This window comes from Pyxicephalus adspersus, chromosome 1, assembly GCF_032062135.1.
Source record: "Pyxicephalus adspersus chromosome 1, UCB_Pads_2.0, whole genome shotgun sequence".
In the NCBI taxonomy this organism is placed as follows: Eukaryota; Metazoa; Chordata; class Amphibia; order Anura; family Pyxicephalidae; genus Pyxicephalus; species Pyxicephalus adspersus.
Genome location: NC_092858.1, coordinates 168,986,539 through 169,003,857, shown reverse-complemented (window position 1 = coordinate 169,003,857; position 17,319 = coordinate 168,986,539). Strand labels below are relative to the sequence as shown.

Below are 17,319 nucleotides of genomic sequence, written 5' to 3'. Positions count from 1 at the left end.
CCCACCACCTGGGGGGAGAATGAGGGGGTCTCTTCACCTACCCTGGGGAGAATGGGGGGTCTCTCTGCCCACCTGGGGGGGGGGGAATGAAGGGGTCTCCCCGCCCACCTTGGGGGGAATCAGGTGTCTCTGCCCACTTTGTTTTTCCAGCTCCACCTATTACATTCTTCATAGACTAGATATGGGGATCCAATCATAACGCTGCAGAATGTGGATGCATGTCATGTCACTTATCAGACACATAAATATCACTTTTGGACAAATTTGACATTTGATTAAAAAATATTTTCCCCTTCATTTCTAAAAAGACATGACATTTATTAGGACTCATTCCCCTCTCTGTACAAATTCCCACCATGGTGGACGCGCTCGCTGTGACTTTTCGCTGCCCATCTTTACAATGAGAGTTCAGTTCCTGTTTGTTCCTCCAGGAAGTAAGAAACGATCCTGAATCCCCCCCCCCGAATTCTTTCACTTTTTAATGACCGCTGTACAGAATAGCGATCCCTGCAGGTCATGTGAGCGATGGGTGGAGGGCGGCTTGGCGTGATATGTCGTTATCACACACAGGGATCCCATGACCCCGCAGAGGAGATCAGGAAATTATTTGGTTACATTGTATCAGAATTCATTATTTGTGGGATCAACATGGGGATGTCATACGTGTGTGTGTGTGTGTGTGTGTGTGTGTGTGTGTGTGTGTACACATATGTGTGTATGTGTGATAGTTTTGTACATATCGGCCCTCTGTAGTCACACCTGTATAAAGGTGAATTCCACATTCAGGAAGTGAGATCTTTATCTGCCTTAGAATGGATTGAATGGATGGTAAAGAGAACCTGTTCATAGTTGAGTGTTGCTAAACCAGTCAGGTGACTGGAATGATTGCACCTGGCAATGCTACAGTTTTGTATCATTATCTTGTGTTTTTTATAGGGCCAACATATTATGTAGCGCTGTAGAAAGTCTATATCTACAATCCAATACTGTGAATGGGATTACCTCCCAGTGCACTACTTGACCTGAACATTTTTAGTAATTCAGCCAGATGCGCTCCCTAACCACCAGCCACCCAGCACTATAATATACCAATGTACACAGGTGTGTTGTTAAAGTAAGTAACACAGGACGTTCCCTTTGGCTGGCTTTGGATAAAATAGGGAACAATTAGAGAACCCCTGATGGGTTTTCTTGCTGTATGGAGGGATTTCTCCTCACTTCCTGGTTTGGTGACAACCTTTTACCAGACAGGAAGTGAGGAAACTCTTGCAGTGCTGGGAGTTTTGCACTCCCCCGGTGTTGGATCAGATTTTGTTCTCCCCGTCATATAATTACACCTCTCTGCTTTCACTTAATGAAGATGCCTGGGAGCGTGAGATGTCTTTGTGCTGCCTCTGTGAATGGAGGACGGATGATGATAAAACTTTCATTAGGTCTGTAATGACTGGGTGTAGGGACGAGTATGACGGAAATGTCCCGTTAATAACACTTAATGGAGATAATGCCTGAAGACACGCTATTCTATTTCTGCCCCTCATCCTCCCCTCCCAATGATTGGAGATTGGGAAGAGGGGCAATTTTTAGCTCAAAGTATGTAACCCAATGACACACCTGGCCACACCTTGCAAACTATAAGAAAATAATGTAATAATTGGTATCTTAAATACCCCCCACAGAATCAAAGTGGTACCTTGCCAAAGATAAAGAGGAAGCTGTACATTAAAGCCATGTTTGAATTTTCCCAGATGGTCTTTATTTGTTATGTAAGCGGATATATTAGTATTAATGATCAGGAGTTGTATATCTGTAAAGCATTGGTAAAGCAACGGCTAGGAAGTTGGTGTGAAAATATTGGTGTCAGGAAGTTGGCGCTTGGGCGCGGGCTTCGGCGTCGTGAAGTTGACGCGCCGGCGTCGGGAAGTTGGCGCTAGGACGCTGGCTTCAGAGAGTTGGCGCTAGGGTGTGGGCGTCAGGGAGTTGGTGCAAGGGCGCGGGCATCAGTGATTCGGTGCTAGGGTGCGGGCGTCAGGGAGTCTGCGCTAGGGCGCGGGCGTCGGAGAGTTGCCGCTAGGCGCGGTCGTCAGACAGATGTGCAAGGGCGTCAGGGAGTTGGCACAAGGAGAAGGGCATGGAAGAGTCGGCGTGCGGGCGTCAGGAAGTTGGCGCAAGGAGGTGGGCGTGGAAGAGTCGGCGTGCGGGCGTCAGGGAGTTGGCACAAGGGTGCAAGCATCGGAATTGGCGCAAGGGTGCAGGCTTCAGGGTGTTGGCTTTAGGGCGCAGGCGTCAGGGAGATGGCGCAAGGGCGCGGGCGTCGGAGTCAGCGCAAGAGCACGGGCGTCTGGGAGTCGATGCTAAGGCTTCAGGAATTTGGCGCAAGGGCGCGGGTGTAGGGAAGTTGGCGTCAGGCAGTCAGCTAGATTATCCGGGTGTTAGCCTGCCCACCTTCACATGGGTTGATTGTCCTGTCCCATACAGGTGATGAGTCTGTTTCAAATAGATTTGAATGGGTTCATTTGTATGTTCCCGCAGCTTGCGATCGTCTTGCGTCTACGTTTTTATTACGTATTTAAATAATGCATAGTGAGTAATCCAAACTCCTGGCACAGTCAGTGTCGTGCAGCATAATTATAACAAACCCTTACCAAGTAAACAATAAAATGAATCTGTGATCTGTCCGGGGAACCCTGCAACTGTGCTAAAGTCAGTCTGCAGTCAGTTCCAGTTCTGTTCATATCCACCCACTGCTCCCCACCACTGTTTATTTACCTACATGGTTGCTAAATATTGTGAAAAATGCAATGCTCGGGGAGCAGGGAGTGCCTCCTAATGCTAAGGATTACTCTGCCATTCCTATATTTTATAGGTAAGAACAAGAAATCGGCCTCCAATTTGCCATGCAAATCTTCATCCTTCGGTAGCAGGATTCCGGCTCCTCACTCACTCCCTATATTTGCAGGGAGCAGTGCAGAGCAGGTTATATTTGTCTGGGTGGTGTAAATATTTACATACAGCGTTTCCCAGCATTCACACATGTACAGGAAGATCGCCCACTCCTATAGACACGCTGGCTGGAGGCCATAGGAGGATCTGTACGGTAACATTGGCTCCACAACAGAACTGGAAGTCCCAGATATAAAAAGGTGGATTTCTCTATTGAATGGAGTAGGGAAAGTTGAGGGGCAGATTCACAAGTACGCATTTTATTGAAGTAGGTGAATGTGTGCCATAATAATGCAGCCTATTAATAATCAGAGATCCTTCTATAAGGTTTCTTCTTTTATCAGCTGGCTGAGTCACCTCTGACTTCTGTCTAAGCTTTGCTGAAGGAGCACTTCCTGTTCCAGTGATAATGTTGTCATCGGACCGGAAGGGACAGGGAATTAAGGAAAGTGACCCTATAGGGTTATGGACAGCAAAAATAAAACCTGATAGGGGTTTTAACCCTTCCCTGCTCCATACTAAACTAAAGACGTTTTGGCAGGATGCACACACCTAATTTTTGCTGTCTGTTACCAAAAAAAAAACTTTTTCCTGAATGTCCTGGTTATCTCCGATATGGGGTGAGAATTTCCTAAGAGACTTCAATATTTTACTAACAAGTTTTGGCTGGAGAAATAAATAAACATTTAGATGTTTTGATCTGCTTTTAAATTGCTGGTTGGGTTGACCTACACCCTATGTTTGGCTGACTAACCTTCTGGGTTGGGTTGACCTGCCCCCAGGTTTGGTCAGTTTATTAAGCCTTCTGGGTTGGGTTGACCTGTTCCTGGGTTTGGCCAGACTGACCAACCTTCTTGGTTGGGTTTGACCAGCACCTTGAGCTGAGTTGACCTTGTCCTAGGTTTGGTCAGAGTGATCAGCTTTCTGGGTTTGGTTGACCTCCTTGGTTTGGCCAGGCTGACCAGAATTCTGGTTTGGGTTGACCAGCACCTCGAGTTGCGTTGACGTTCCCCAAGGTCTGTCCAAGCTGACCAACTTTCTGGGTTGGGTTGACCTTCCTCCTAGGTTTTGCCATGCCGATCAACTTTCTGGTTTAGGTTAACTTGCCCCTTGGGTTTGGACATGCTGATCAGGCTTTCTGACCTGCCCTTGTGTATTTACCACACTGATCAGCACCTTGAGCTGAGTTGACCTTTCCCTAGGTTTGCTAAGTCTGATCAGCCTTCCGTGTTGGGTTGACCTGGCCCTGGGCTTGGCCAGACTGCCCAAGCTTCTGGCTTGGATTGACTTTTCCCCTGGGTTTGGTCAGGCTGATCAGCCTTCTGGACTGGGTTGACCAGCATGCCAGGTTGAGTTGACTTGCTCGTTAGTTTGGTCAAGTTGGCCTTTTCCCAGTTTGTATTGGCCAGTGTCTTGAGTTGGATTGACCCGCCTCTGGTCAACCCGACCCTAAAACTTGACCCTTAAAGCTGTAATTTCCTTGGAATTTCAGAATTCCGAAAAAACATTTACCAGTTTGCTGTTTTTATTGAACCCTCGTATGTGTTCATGTGTAGTAGACCTTTGCTGTCCCCGAACATTGTACGAGCATATTACCAGTATTGGAGTCCCAATACATGGATTCCCATTTGCTGATCGTTGTCGCCATCCTCGGTTAGTCTATTTACATAAATATCTCCATCCCTAAAGGAGTTAATGTCCTTGTTTTATTACATTTGTGTAGAAATCCGGCTGTGATGGGGGTTATGTCGGCCTTTTGCCGTTTGGCCGATGTTGCCATGGTAACATGACGCATAACAAACGTGTTGCAAATATGTATTTTGCCGTCAGAAGCTCGCAGCTGTATAAACAAAAGCTTTTCTGGAGATCATACAGCGACGGAACATTACTTTGTGAATTTGTGGCGAGGGGGGGGTGATGTTTTTATAATGATTTCTTGCCATCCGGTTCCAACTTTGATTTATTTAAATTGAACAAAAACACTTTTTTTAAAAAAAATCATCTAAACCCAAATGTAAGATGTTGCCGATCACCAATTATGAGTTTGCTGAATTACAGATTTTATTTCCTGCTAGTAATGCACTTCCTGTCTTAGGGTGACAACTCTCACTCTTCTACATTCTTTGTGGATAGAACAGCAGAACACTCCACCACGTTTTCCACTTTCCTTCCATCATCCAGGCAGGAGCTGTTCTGTAGTCTTTAGATAGTTGGAAACAATTGAAGACCATTGGCACAGGAAGTCCTCAATGTTTCTTGATGGAGTGACGTGGGTGGAACAGAAGCCAGTAAAGTATTGGATACCTGATTGGTACAATGTTGATCCAGGGTTGCGATTAACCCAACATTAAGGAGTAACTAAACTCTGCTATACCCGTCTGTCCCTGTTCCATCAAAGGGCAATGCTATCTCTTCCTAATTGCCATCTTGATTGTCCAGGATGACGTAACTCCCACGCATGTGCACCAGAATTCATTCAGTCCCCGTAACCCCAGGTTAATCTGGCAACCAGTGCTGAGTTGCACATGCGCAAGTGATCAGGCAGGTAAGCATATGCTTATTGCAGAAGGGACATCACCTGCTGTGTTTAACCCAGAATTTTTTTTTAAGTTGGGTGGGAAGAAATTATAGGTAGGTGTCAGCCCCTGTATTATGACCAACTCTTTAGTAAACACCCAAAAACAGCTGGGTGGTTACTGAAAAGTGTCGGGTGAAAGGGGCTGGCGAGAGCACTGACCTATCTCCTTCTGCAATAAAACCCTGGCAGCTGGGAGGAAAAAGATGGCAGCCCTGAGAATGCCCCAGTGATTCTTTAGGACTGTTAGTACCATTACGCTACCTATATCTTTCTATAGGGTGGCAATGCAATGTGATTTGTTATTTTGGGTTGTTATTTTTCTTCTTTGTTTGAAATGTATCCAATCATTTAGACCACCTTGTCATTTGCTATCAAGGTACAAAGTCTAGGTGACGGAGGAAATGTTTTCTCCTGCCTGCAACAACCTTAAAGACTTTATCTCAGCCCAGGCAAAGTTCGTTGTATGGAACGCAAGACAGCTTTTAAATGATCCTGTTGCATATTACAACACGCTAGAAATGTAAACATTATACACTGTGTAATGATGGTGTCCCTTTTCAATGTTTTGTTGTTCACCTCTCGGCCCTCTGGGTGTGTACGATAACCTATCCGATGACTCACCTACCAAAACAGTTTTTGCAAACTGAAACTTGTCTAATGCTTTATTTATTTCCTATTTAATGACTGCTGTGTGTTCTGTCCATCCTAGTGTCGTTACCTCATTGTGCCTTCGCAACCTCCGAGCTGAGGAACCGGCGACTACCTACGTTTTTCCTGGAAGGCATATCTTCTAAAGCTTGTGGGATTTCAAAACTGAAAGAGTATTGCAGGAGAGGAAAGAATGAGCTTCCTTGTTCTTGGGATTCACCTTCCAGCTAAAACATGACGAAGATGACGTTACTCCGGCAGGTCTGAGATCAGGGAGTTTTTGCTACGTCTATGCCAGTTGCAGCGTTATTGCCTCCTTCGGCGGAGTTGAGAACCAGGCATGCTAAGAACCAGTCTACCAAATACAGCGCTTGTACCGTCTTCTTCTCCTCACCAGGAATTACAGCTCCACCATACCAGTGCTCCAGTCTTTTTCTCCTGATCGCATCTTCTTCATGACCTTCTTTTAGGAGACATCAGACATGGAAGTTGAACGGTCTATTTTATGTTATTTCCTTTTTTCCTGGTGAGACAACCCGTAAGGAATATTACGCATCTACTGGAACGTATTTGCTTCTTTATGAAGATTCTTTGGTGACCTCTTTTTGATGTGTTGACTGCACAAAGCCATGTCTTGGTTTGGAGACCCTCAGTGGCTTGGGCTGGTGACCCTGTTTGTTGCTGCTGTGGTCACGCTTGCCATTTATCTCTTCCAGAATGTTTGGAGTGGATTGTGGAGCCGCAAAGTGAAATTGGGGTATTCTGGTGAGCACAGCGAGGCGGATTCTCTGTTGTCCTGGATTTTGTCTTTGAATAGTTGGAGGAGCCAGTGGCTGAAGGCTTGGATAACTGCACTGAATGAGGAGGCTGGGAAAAGAGGGGTAAGTGCCAATTTTATATGGTGCCGATTTTCACTTATAGGTTAAAGTTTTATTCCAGGAAGGTATTCATCAAATGCATTGTTAAAGGCAACTAATGTATGTACTAGGCTCCTTTGGATCCACCAGACTAGGAAAGGAAGGATCGACACAGACTCAGCCCATTCTAGGTAGTCATATATAGCTGTACTGTCCAATTATTACATGCTTGGTAAGCTTTACAATTCTCGATCTCATTAATGAAGTTGATGCCACCTGGCCACTTCCTGCTGCATTTTTGCTGAGTAATGATGATCCAAGGTAAAACTGGAAAGTCATCTATAGGGCAAATCCACCAAAAAACAAAATAATTGGGTGTCGGTGGTTGACTCCTTTCAGTTTTTTAATGTAGTATTTGTCTAAGATGGCAACTTCTCTGCTGTATTTGTTTCCTCTCACCAGTCCAGATAAAGGTGGTTCATGGTTAACGGTTGGGTATCTTCATTGTTTATCCGTATATATTACAGAAGACCCAAGAGAGGAAAATGGCACCACTGTGCCTTTGACAGTTTGGTGGAGCTTGGACCTCCATTGGTTTTATCTTGCTGTTCTGAGACCTAATATTGGACTCCATCGCTTTACTGTTAGCCATGGAATCTACACATCATAGATAAGGGCTGGAAATGCAGAATGGCGTAAGCTCCTAATGACCCCATAATAGATTGCCCATAGCTTTGTGGCTGCCAGCAAGACATGGGATCTTTCTTAACGTCTTTTCCTGGCATCTCCGAGCTTTGATTTCCGAGAACAGTTGACAAGGTGAACTCAGGGTTTGAGAATTAAAAATGTGAGTCAGTGGTTATGCCAAGGGGCCTTTCATTCACAACAAAGACATGGGTACGATGTTTGACTACTGAAAAGCCTTGGAAGGGCCAGCGGTCTTTTAAGCAGCCAGAAGAATAGAAGTGGGTCGTTTATTTTCAGTCAGGCTATTGCTGTAATTGTTGGTTGACAAGGCCATTGTTGGATCTCGGAGAGGTATCGGTGCCAATGGTGTGCATTCTAACTTTGAAGGGAAAGTATTTTTAGCAAACTTATATTATTATTGTAGTGTTAAACATGGCTTTTATATTTTTACAAAATTATTTCCAGTTTTGGGCAGCAGAAAGATTGACTGAAGTTTTACCTATCCAAAAAAAGAACTCCTTTAATATTCAGTCTGGTAGATTGGCATCAAGAGGGAACAATTCAGCGCTGCGTTAATATGTTGGCGCTATATAAATCCTGTTTATTAATAATAATAATAATAATAATAACAATTGGTGCAATTGCGTTGTCTCTCACTTAGGCTATGTACACACATCAAATGATTCTCGTCCGATTATCACCTCAGGGCTAATATCGGAGGAGAATCTGGCGTGTATACAGCGCTTGTCCGACATCGTTCATGGATCTGTCCTGGCAAATCCACAAACGACGAATGATCGTAATACAAGGGAAGAGAGCGCAGCTGGGTGCCACTCGCTCGCTCTCCTCCCTCCCCTCTGCATAGAGTAGAATGGTGGTGTATGTACATCGTTCGTTTATGTATCTTTAAGTCTTTTATGTTGGAAATGATCGTAAAAGATCCTTTCCGACAGCAAAAGTCTTAACGATTGTACGAAGCCTTAGTGTCTGTTGAGATATCGGCCACATAGATTATGGTTTTTAATTATGTTTTCCAACTGGTAATTCCGAAAAGGAAAGAATTCCAATTTTACAAGACTTTATATTCTGTTCCAGAAACTGCACAGAGAATACTATTTTAAGGCTTGTGCATGTCGATGTTGATATTCCGTGTTTGAAGCTCAGGTCAGCACATTCCCCTTAACTTCAATGGTGCAGAGAGGATGACGGTTCTGCATTTAACATCGTTTGCTTTGCATTGTGTTTCTGTGGATGCAACGTGTCCTACTGAAAAAGTGTTTGCATTGCAGGAAAAGCAGGTCAGACTCTCTTTTTAATCATTACTGTGTTCAGACACAAAAGCCAGCAACACCTGTCCCAGAACATAGAAGAGCCATGGCAGAAAAAGACCAAGCAGTCCATTACATCTGCTGCATTAATCATAAAATAATAGTTTCTATAGTTAGTTTTAAACTTTTCATTTGCTGGTTTGAAGTCATGATCCTGTGTTCTTCATCTTGCATTACTAAACCCTTTTCATTACACCCTTCATGTATATAAAGGTTTCAATCTTGTTTTCCCATTGCCTTCTTTCCACAACACTGTACTTATTAAATTCTTGCTGTCTCTGAATCGCTTTATCTCCCAAACCTTTCACCAATTTTGTTGGTGTCTCTGGGCTTATTTCTTCTTCTTCCTAATATTATTATTAAAAATAGGCAGTATTTATATAGCGTATTTATATAGGGGTTGCATATGACAGACAGTGACACAGGAGGAGGAGAAGACCCTGTCTTTCCTGAAGAGCTTACAATCTAAGATCAATATCTTTCTGTAAGTGAGGTTTCCAGAACTGGTTTTCATATTCTAAATAAGGTCCATCTAAACCTCTAAATTTATAATTGGGAACTCCTTCCTTCAGCTGTTGATTGGTCTAGTCATACACCCCACAATTCTATCTACGTTGGGGAATCACAACCTCCTTCCAACTACTGGTGACCCCTCTAGTGATGGTGACCCCACAATTCTATCTATATATCAAGGATTTAGGACCTCCTTCTTCCTGCTGGTGACCCCTCTTGTGATACCCCCACAATTCTATCTACATAAGGGTATCAGGACCCCCTTTTCTTGCTGGTGACACCTCTAGTGTTACACCCCACAATTCTATCTACATAGGGGTATCAGGACCCCTTTTCTTGCTGGTGACCCCTCTAGTGTTACACCCCACTATTCTCCCTATACGAAGGAATCAGGACCTCTTTCCTCAAGCTGGTGAATAATCAAGTCCAATGCTCAACCCAGAAATTTATTTAAGCCGGGTGGGAAGAAATTGTAGGTGGGTGGCAGCCCCTGTATTGTGACCAAATGCTTCAGTAACCACCCAAAAACAGCCGGGTGGGTGCAAAAAAGTGCCGGGTGGTGCGCCCAGCTAAAAGGGCCTGGGGAGAACCCTGAAGTCATTCACTCCACAATTCTATCTATATAAGACAATCAAGACCTTCTTTTTCATCCTGGTGATACCCCAAAATTGTATCCATATAGCAAAATCAAAACATTCTTCCTTTTGCTGGTGACCCCTCTAGGGATACATCCCAGAAGTGTTTCACTTTCCCCGCTCCAAAATTGTACTCCAAGGATTATTTTTCCCTAAATCCATCATTTTGCATTTAGAACTGCTGTTTCCATTTCTGTGACACGTCTTCTAACAATTCTCAATTATGTTCCATGTTACAGACACCTTAACCCTATCACATACCTTTGTGTCATCAGCAATTTATATATCCTGCCCCCAATCCCTTAAATATATTCCTTACAACCGATTCAGTAGAACAGGACCAAATGCTTAGCCCTTTATTCTCTTTCCGAATACACCGCATTCCAATATCTATGCTTTGCCAGCTGTGTATCCACTGAATCGCCCGAGGGTTAAGTCTTTCCTTGTGCAACTTCATTATTATGTGGAACCATAAAAAGCTACATGAGCTCCTATCGTGACAGCTCAGTTAAATAGAAATCAGCAGTTCTGGTTGAGTGATTTGTAACAATCATGATTGAAAACATTGATAATAATACTGTGTAATAATAATGAGCAGTATTCTCCCCAAATGTTTTTTCAAGCTGGGTGGGAAGAAGCTGTAGGTGGGTGGCAGCTCTGTATTGTGACCCAACTTTTCACTAACAGACAAATGGTTACTAAAAAGTGCCATGCCAAGTGCCATGCGGTGCAGCCAGCTAAAAGGGGCTGGGGAGAACACAGATTAAAAGACGTTAATATTCCCCCTCACCCTCCTGTGTGCAGCCCATCTTGGATATTAATCATTTTTATTATGTATTTATAGAGCTGACATATTGTGGACCAATCTATAGCATCCCTAGGGACGTCCCTCTAATGTTCCTAACATTATCTAAGCCCAATATTGGAGGGAAAGAGGCCAACCAGTGTGTTTTTGAATAGCTGGAGGAAGCTACAGTGCTTACAAACATATACTGCAGTGTTCTCCCCAGCCCCTTTTAGTCGGGCACACCACCCGGCACTTTTAAGTAACCACCGGGCTGTTTTTGGGTAGTTTTTGGAAGAGTTGGGTCTCAATACCCGGTTATAATTTCTTCCCACCCGGCTTAATAAAATTTCTGGGTTTAAATCTGTTCTGTACTAAGGCGAAAATGCCAACCGCCCATAACATTTGCCTTCCAGTAGTTGGCAAACTTTTAATTTTTTTGGCCTACTTCCCCTCATGCTGTGTAAGACCACAATGGCCTTATGCGCTGCCATAGGTAAGCCCCAGTCATGGTGGCCGCCTCAGGTACAACCTAGCTATTAGAGTGAATAGAGCCAAAGGGCACAGAATGCAGGAGCCAGCCATGATCTTATCGTAGAAGAGATTGCTGTCTTGGGAACAAAGGTAAATATTATCCCAGAGCTGTGTTCAGTGGGTTGGCATAGTCAAGGTGAAGTTGTGTTTTAAAGTTGAACTCTAACAAAGCAACTCCTTCCATTTGAATAATAAAAAACAAAACAAAAAAACATTTAGATCTCAATGCCCTAAATACTCAAATTCATGCTCATGTGATTTTTGAGGATTTACCTCTGTCTCTCTGTGGTATACTTAAAAAATATATAGTCAGTGCCGACCCTTGTAAATGAAAAAAAGTTAAAGAAAGAAAGAGAATAGAAGGGGTTTGATAGATAAATATATAATTATGTATTCATGAAAGTTATTCATACATAAATATATACAAACAAATAATGCATCCCGGACTCATTGAATTATCATGGGATTGGGATGTCCATACTATTCATCAGGGGTGCCCAACACGCGGATCGCGATCTACCGGTAGATCGCAAAGGTGATGCGAGTAGATAGCGGAGCCCTGCCTTTCAAAATAAACTCTACTGCGCACGAGAGTTAAGTACACATATCGTTGTCGATAGATCATTTTGACTTGGTCATTTTAAAAGTAGCTTGCAAGCCAAAAAAGTGTGGGCACACCTGCTGTACATCAACTACTACATATCATAAACGTAACATACACATATCATAAACTACATATCATAAAAGTCAGTCTTTCACCCGATGCGTTTCACCTATATTTGGCACCCTGCCACAGCACTGCATTCAGGATCTGTCAATAATCCCTGACCTTCAGAACTTTTTCTGTAACACACTGCTGCTTTTCTCCTAGGACCCAACTTTAAGGGACAAGTGGCAATTTAAAAAGAAAAATTGCCCTATCTCATATGGTTGAAAATATCAAAATATATATAGAGATTTAGGAAGACTATATAAGAGACTAAGGATCAAAACCAACTTTCTGGTTGTTATTTTGCTTTTCCTAACATTGAATTTAGCTACACTAAGACCGTAAAAATCCAAACAATACCCCTGAAGAAGCCAATATAGGTGAAACGCGTTGTTTGAAATAGACTGACATGGTTCGGTTTATGATATGTACTAGTTGATGTATAGTACGAACATCCCAATCTCATGATAATACAATGGGTCTAGGAGGCATCATTTTATTGTATGTAATTATGTATGAAGAACCTATGAATTATGAAGTAATGAATTATAACTTTAGTCATCAAACCTCATCTATTCTCTTTCTTTCTTTACCTTGTGTTATTTTCATGGTCTCTCAGCATGTCTCCAGTCTTCCCTGTTTTGCAATTCATAGTGCGAGAAGGGTCTTTAGCTGCCCACATCACTGGTCACAAGGATCCTTTCCATTTTGTCCGTTGGAGTGGTCTTCCCTAATTTCTTAAAGACTCCACCGGAGGAGTGGTGGTACCATGACGTAACAAGCCCTGGACTTCAGAAATAGAACTCTGCTCTTTACTTCCAAAAGAGGTGCTGCAAAGGGTCATGTGATGTAATTTTTTTTACATGGCTGCCTTTAAAGCCAAACTAAACCTTTCTTCCGCACATGTCCCCCGTAGGGCACCGCCATCTTCTTTCTTCATTTCTTCCTTGCAATCTTTGGCCATCATCATTGGCCAGGTCAGTGACGAAACTCTCACACGAGCGCATGGGAGTCCATTCATTCTGGTTGCATGCATGGGAAGCCAGGATGACCTGGAAACTTAAGAGTGGAAGTTCCCTTTCAGACCAGGCAACCTAGTAAGTCACGGACCTGAATCAAGCATGTGGGACAGCAGATAGACTTTACTGACTGCATGCTTATTCAGAGCCTTTTTTGGTAGATGTTCCAGTTCTTTCCTTCCTTTCCTTCCTTTAAAAACCAGGTTAGTACGTACTACAGCGTAAGGTCTGAGTCCTTATTCATTTTTATTTGGACACGTTTGCTTTAAGCTCCCCTTGTGTAGCCCTTCCTATAACATTGCCTCTTTCGCATTCTCCACTCAACGGCCAACTAAACCTCAGCGATATGTGATTGATGAAATCACTCATATAATGCGACAGTCTCTTTGCCTCTATAAGCATCCTTCCCCCCGAGAAAGGTCATCCAAGGATTCCCACCAATGCGCTTATACCTAATAAACACTGCCCATTCCTGAGGACCTGACAATGACCGCTCCGTGTCCAGGGGGGCCTAAAAGATAGCGGCCACGGCACGCCTTGTGCGGCATTCGTGTTCCATATCCACCAGTGCGGCATTGAAGCTTTTAATGATGACAAATCACAGAGCCAATTGCCTCTGCTGCTTTGATGAGGCTTTTAAGGGCTTTTACTTAACAGCAGAGATGGTGTGTCAGATTAAATTTGGAGAATGCCTTAGATTCGTCCTGATTTATGTAGCGCGTGGCTAGCCCGCCATTGTCGCAGCCTGATTTCTTTTTTTTTTTTTTTTTATAGCCATTTCGCAAAAGCTTGCCCAGAGGAAGGAAAGGGAAAAGGGAAGAGCTGACCGAGATAGTGGAGAAAAGCAGATTGATTTGCTGGCTTTTTTAGCTGCATATTTAAGAGGAGAATGGCTGCAATATAAAGAGAAGTGAAAATCCATACATACTCATCCCCCTAAGGGTAGACTTGGCCTGATATAAAGTGACTGATGTATTGTTGTAGATTGAGAGAAGGGGTGGGGGAGCTGGCCCATCACTGCAGCTGTTCAGCCAAGTGTTGGGGTTTTGAGACAGCTGTGCTGCTCTGTACCATGCTTCTGTCTGCATTCATACCGCATGCCATGCAAGCACAATGTTTCCAAGCATTATTGCCTTGCAGCGGTGGACTTCTGGGCTCGCTGCCATTCAAGGAACTGTAGAAGTTCCTCCTGGCTGACACAACCCAAAAACAAAGTGGTTGGTTAAAGCTGAACTTCGGGATAAGTAAACGTGGAGATAAAACACTTATAAATCTGTAACGGGAATTGTATTTATGTCCATAGACTACACAGCCTGGTCTGGCATGGCAGGAGACTTATTTTTTCTCTGCTGTAGTTAGGTAAAACTTTGCAGGTCTTGTCCCACCCTTAGCCTGTGACTGGACAGTGAAAGAAAAAATGGTAAACTGATGAGCTCCTCTCTCCTCTTCCTTTCTGCTCTGATCTCCCGAGCCTCTCTTAGCTGGCCACACCACCCAGCACTTTTCAGCAGCCGACCGGCTGTTTTTGGGTGGGTACTAAAGAGTTGGGTCACAATACAGGGGCTGCCACCCACCTACAATTTCTTCCCTACTAAGCTTAAAAAAGTGCAACTAAACCTTTGCGACTCTTTCTGCATTCCATTGCAGGGAGCCTTCTTCTTCCTGCATTATCAGCTATCTTGATTGGCCATGCCGGGATGAAGTTACTCCCACGCAGTAGTTCATTAATCGCTGGCACACACAGGGATTGCATGAACAGCTCAGCCTTCCTGCCTTCCTGGTCTAATTTCCAGGTGCAGGGCAATAATAATCCAACCCTCCAGATATGTCCCTATTGGCCAATCCAGTTGACCATTCCACTGTCACTTCTGTCTCCTCTGGATCCAAAGAGAACTTTTTCACTGGACAGCCAATAGAAAGTGTCCAGGTCAAATATAGAGGGGTCAGGAATGTGGGGTAAAATTTTCCCAGAGATCAGATTTATTCTAAATTAACAGGTTTCCTTCCATCCTCTTCTTGTTAAATATCCATCCCCAGGTATGCAGAGGTTCTGATTTCCAACAGTGATTTTTGAATATGATTACTGGATCTGGCATGTGACATATATGGCGCCCATAGTGGCTTGCTGCAATTTGCTGAATCTGTTTAACACTATTTTATCTTCTTCTCAGGGTTCTCTGAGGTTGATGTTTGAAGAGGACAATGGGCAAGGGCCCCTGGAGCTGTCTGTAAAACAAGTAGCCAATGTTGTGAAGTCTGACAATGTGAAGGTAAGGTGCTCACCTGTGTTGTGTATATTATAGCACTGAACTGTTCTGGAGACATTCAGATAATGGTGTTCCCCATAAATGGTCAAAAAACAACATTGCTGGTGTGTTTGGATCTCCTTGAACCCAACATTATATGCCCATTGTTCCTTGCTGTCCGAGGCTCAATGTAAAATTGGATCTGTAAGCCTTTCCCAATTTCACCAACACTTCTAATGAATGGTTATTTATGCAGAACTATAGGCCTGCTGCCTTTTTCCAAATATTGCACATTATGGCAGACTCACCTGTCTGGGGAGAAATTTGGTGGCTCACTAAACATATGAGGAGCTCACCGGGCAGGGCAATTGCCAGTCATTGGACTGAGCTACCCAACCCATCATATTACACACAAATGTTGTGGCAACACATGGCAGAGCATGGCCATACCTGGTGGGTAAAGTGCGTTTGGGGTGCCATAACCAAAAAATAGCAACCCAGTGCACGAAAACTAATGTGCGGAATGTTGATGTCTAATAACTTTCTCATTATTGCAATGCATTGGTGGGGAGTGGCCCTAATCCATAAATGATCAAATACCCCAATAAAACAAGGGGGGGGGGGGGTTGTCTGGATTTGGTCCTTACTGCCCCCAAGGCATCTCTGCAGCAACAATTCGGTAATCTACTGCTGGCTGCCACCTGGCATTTTTAGTAATATCCTACAGGTGATTGGGAACTGATTGTCACCGACCATCCTGGACCTGAAGGAATCAATTCAAATTAAAAAATGCATCAATTGGGATCAAATATCTGCCCACCACACACCACATCAAGTGTATCCAGATACTTGTTCAGCTCTTGGCTTTGTTCGCAAAATTCAGACATAGAATATTCTATTACCTTGTGATTTGCTGCAAAGTTGCAATCTGTTCACTGGTGAAAAGAAGAAAACAAGAAATTCTTCCTCCTTCCTGCAGCAGACTAATAAAATCATCTCAGCCTAGACAGAGTCACTGGACTGTACCTTATCGTGTCAGGAATTTATCAATGCAGGCTGGGAAAGTTACTGAAGATTCACTATAAATGAGTCCAGTTATAAGCACACCCCTGTATTAAAATCCCCTATTCCTCATTGTCCTTCTTCATGTTGTAATTATAGATACAGACATGTAAATATTTACTGCATGGCCCTCTGACATACCCTGTTTCCCCGATGATAAGACACTGTCTTATTTTTTTTGGAAGGCCAAAATATGCTCTAGGGCTTATTTTCAGGGGGATACCTTATTTACCCATGAAGAAGACTACAGTACACAGTTATCGTTCATGTGCCATTCATGTCCACTTCTGATCAATCTGTGCCAATCATTGTCTCCTTCTGATCAATCATGTGCCATTCATGTCCACTTCTGATCAATCTGTGCCAATCATTGTCCCCTTCTGATTAATCTGATCCATTCATTGTCCCCTTCTACTGTAATCAATAATATACCGTACCATTAAATGTCCCATTCTAAAGCTTATATACAGTAAGTGGTATTGCTCACAGCAAAAGAAACCTGTCTGTGTCTCACTTTTGGATGTTCTGGCCGTGAACAAACTCCTGCAGTCTCCGTTAGGGAGGGATGAGGGAAGCTGCCTGTGTTTGCTTGGGCGGAGTCACGCGCACTGCAGTCCTGTCACTTCCTCTTCATGACGAGGCGCGGCACGCAGCCATGGAGGCAGACGGAGGAACCACACGGAGTCACCCACCGTACCACCCGATTCGGGTAAGCGCAGGTATCGGTGGGTGGCTTATTTGCGGGGGGGGGCTTATTTTACATTTTTCCCTAAAAAGGG

The 17,319-nt window shown here is 43.7% G+C and overlaps 1 protein-coding gene across 1 annotated transcript in view; it reads left to right on the top strand.

The window, feature by feature from the left end:
- The first annotated feature begins 6,206 nt into the window (after positions 1-6,206).
- The window catches only part of C2CD2 (C2 calcium dependent domain containing 2), a 56,513-nt gene continuing 45,400 nt past the window's right edge, over positions 6,207-17,319 (top strand). The window contains exons 1-2 of the mRNA XM_072421249.1: positions 6,207-7,047; positions 15,404-15,502. Of these exons, the coding sequence (XP_072277350.1) occupies positions 6,796-7,047; positions 15,404-15,502 (351 nt within the window). The 5' untranslated portion in view covers positions 6,207-6,795. The remainder of the gene's footprint in view (positions 7,048-15,403; positions 15,503-17,319) is intronic.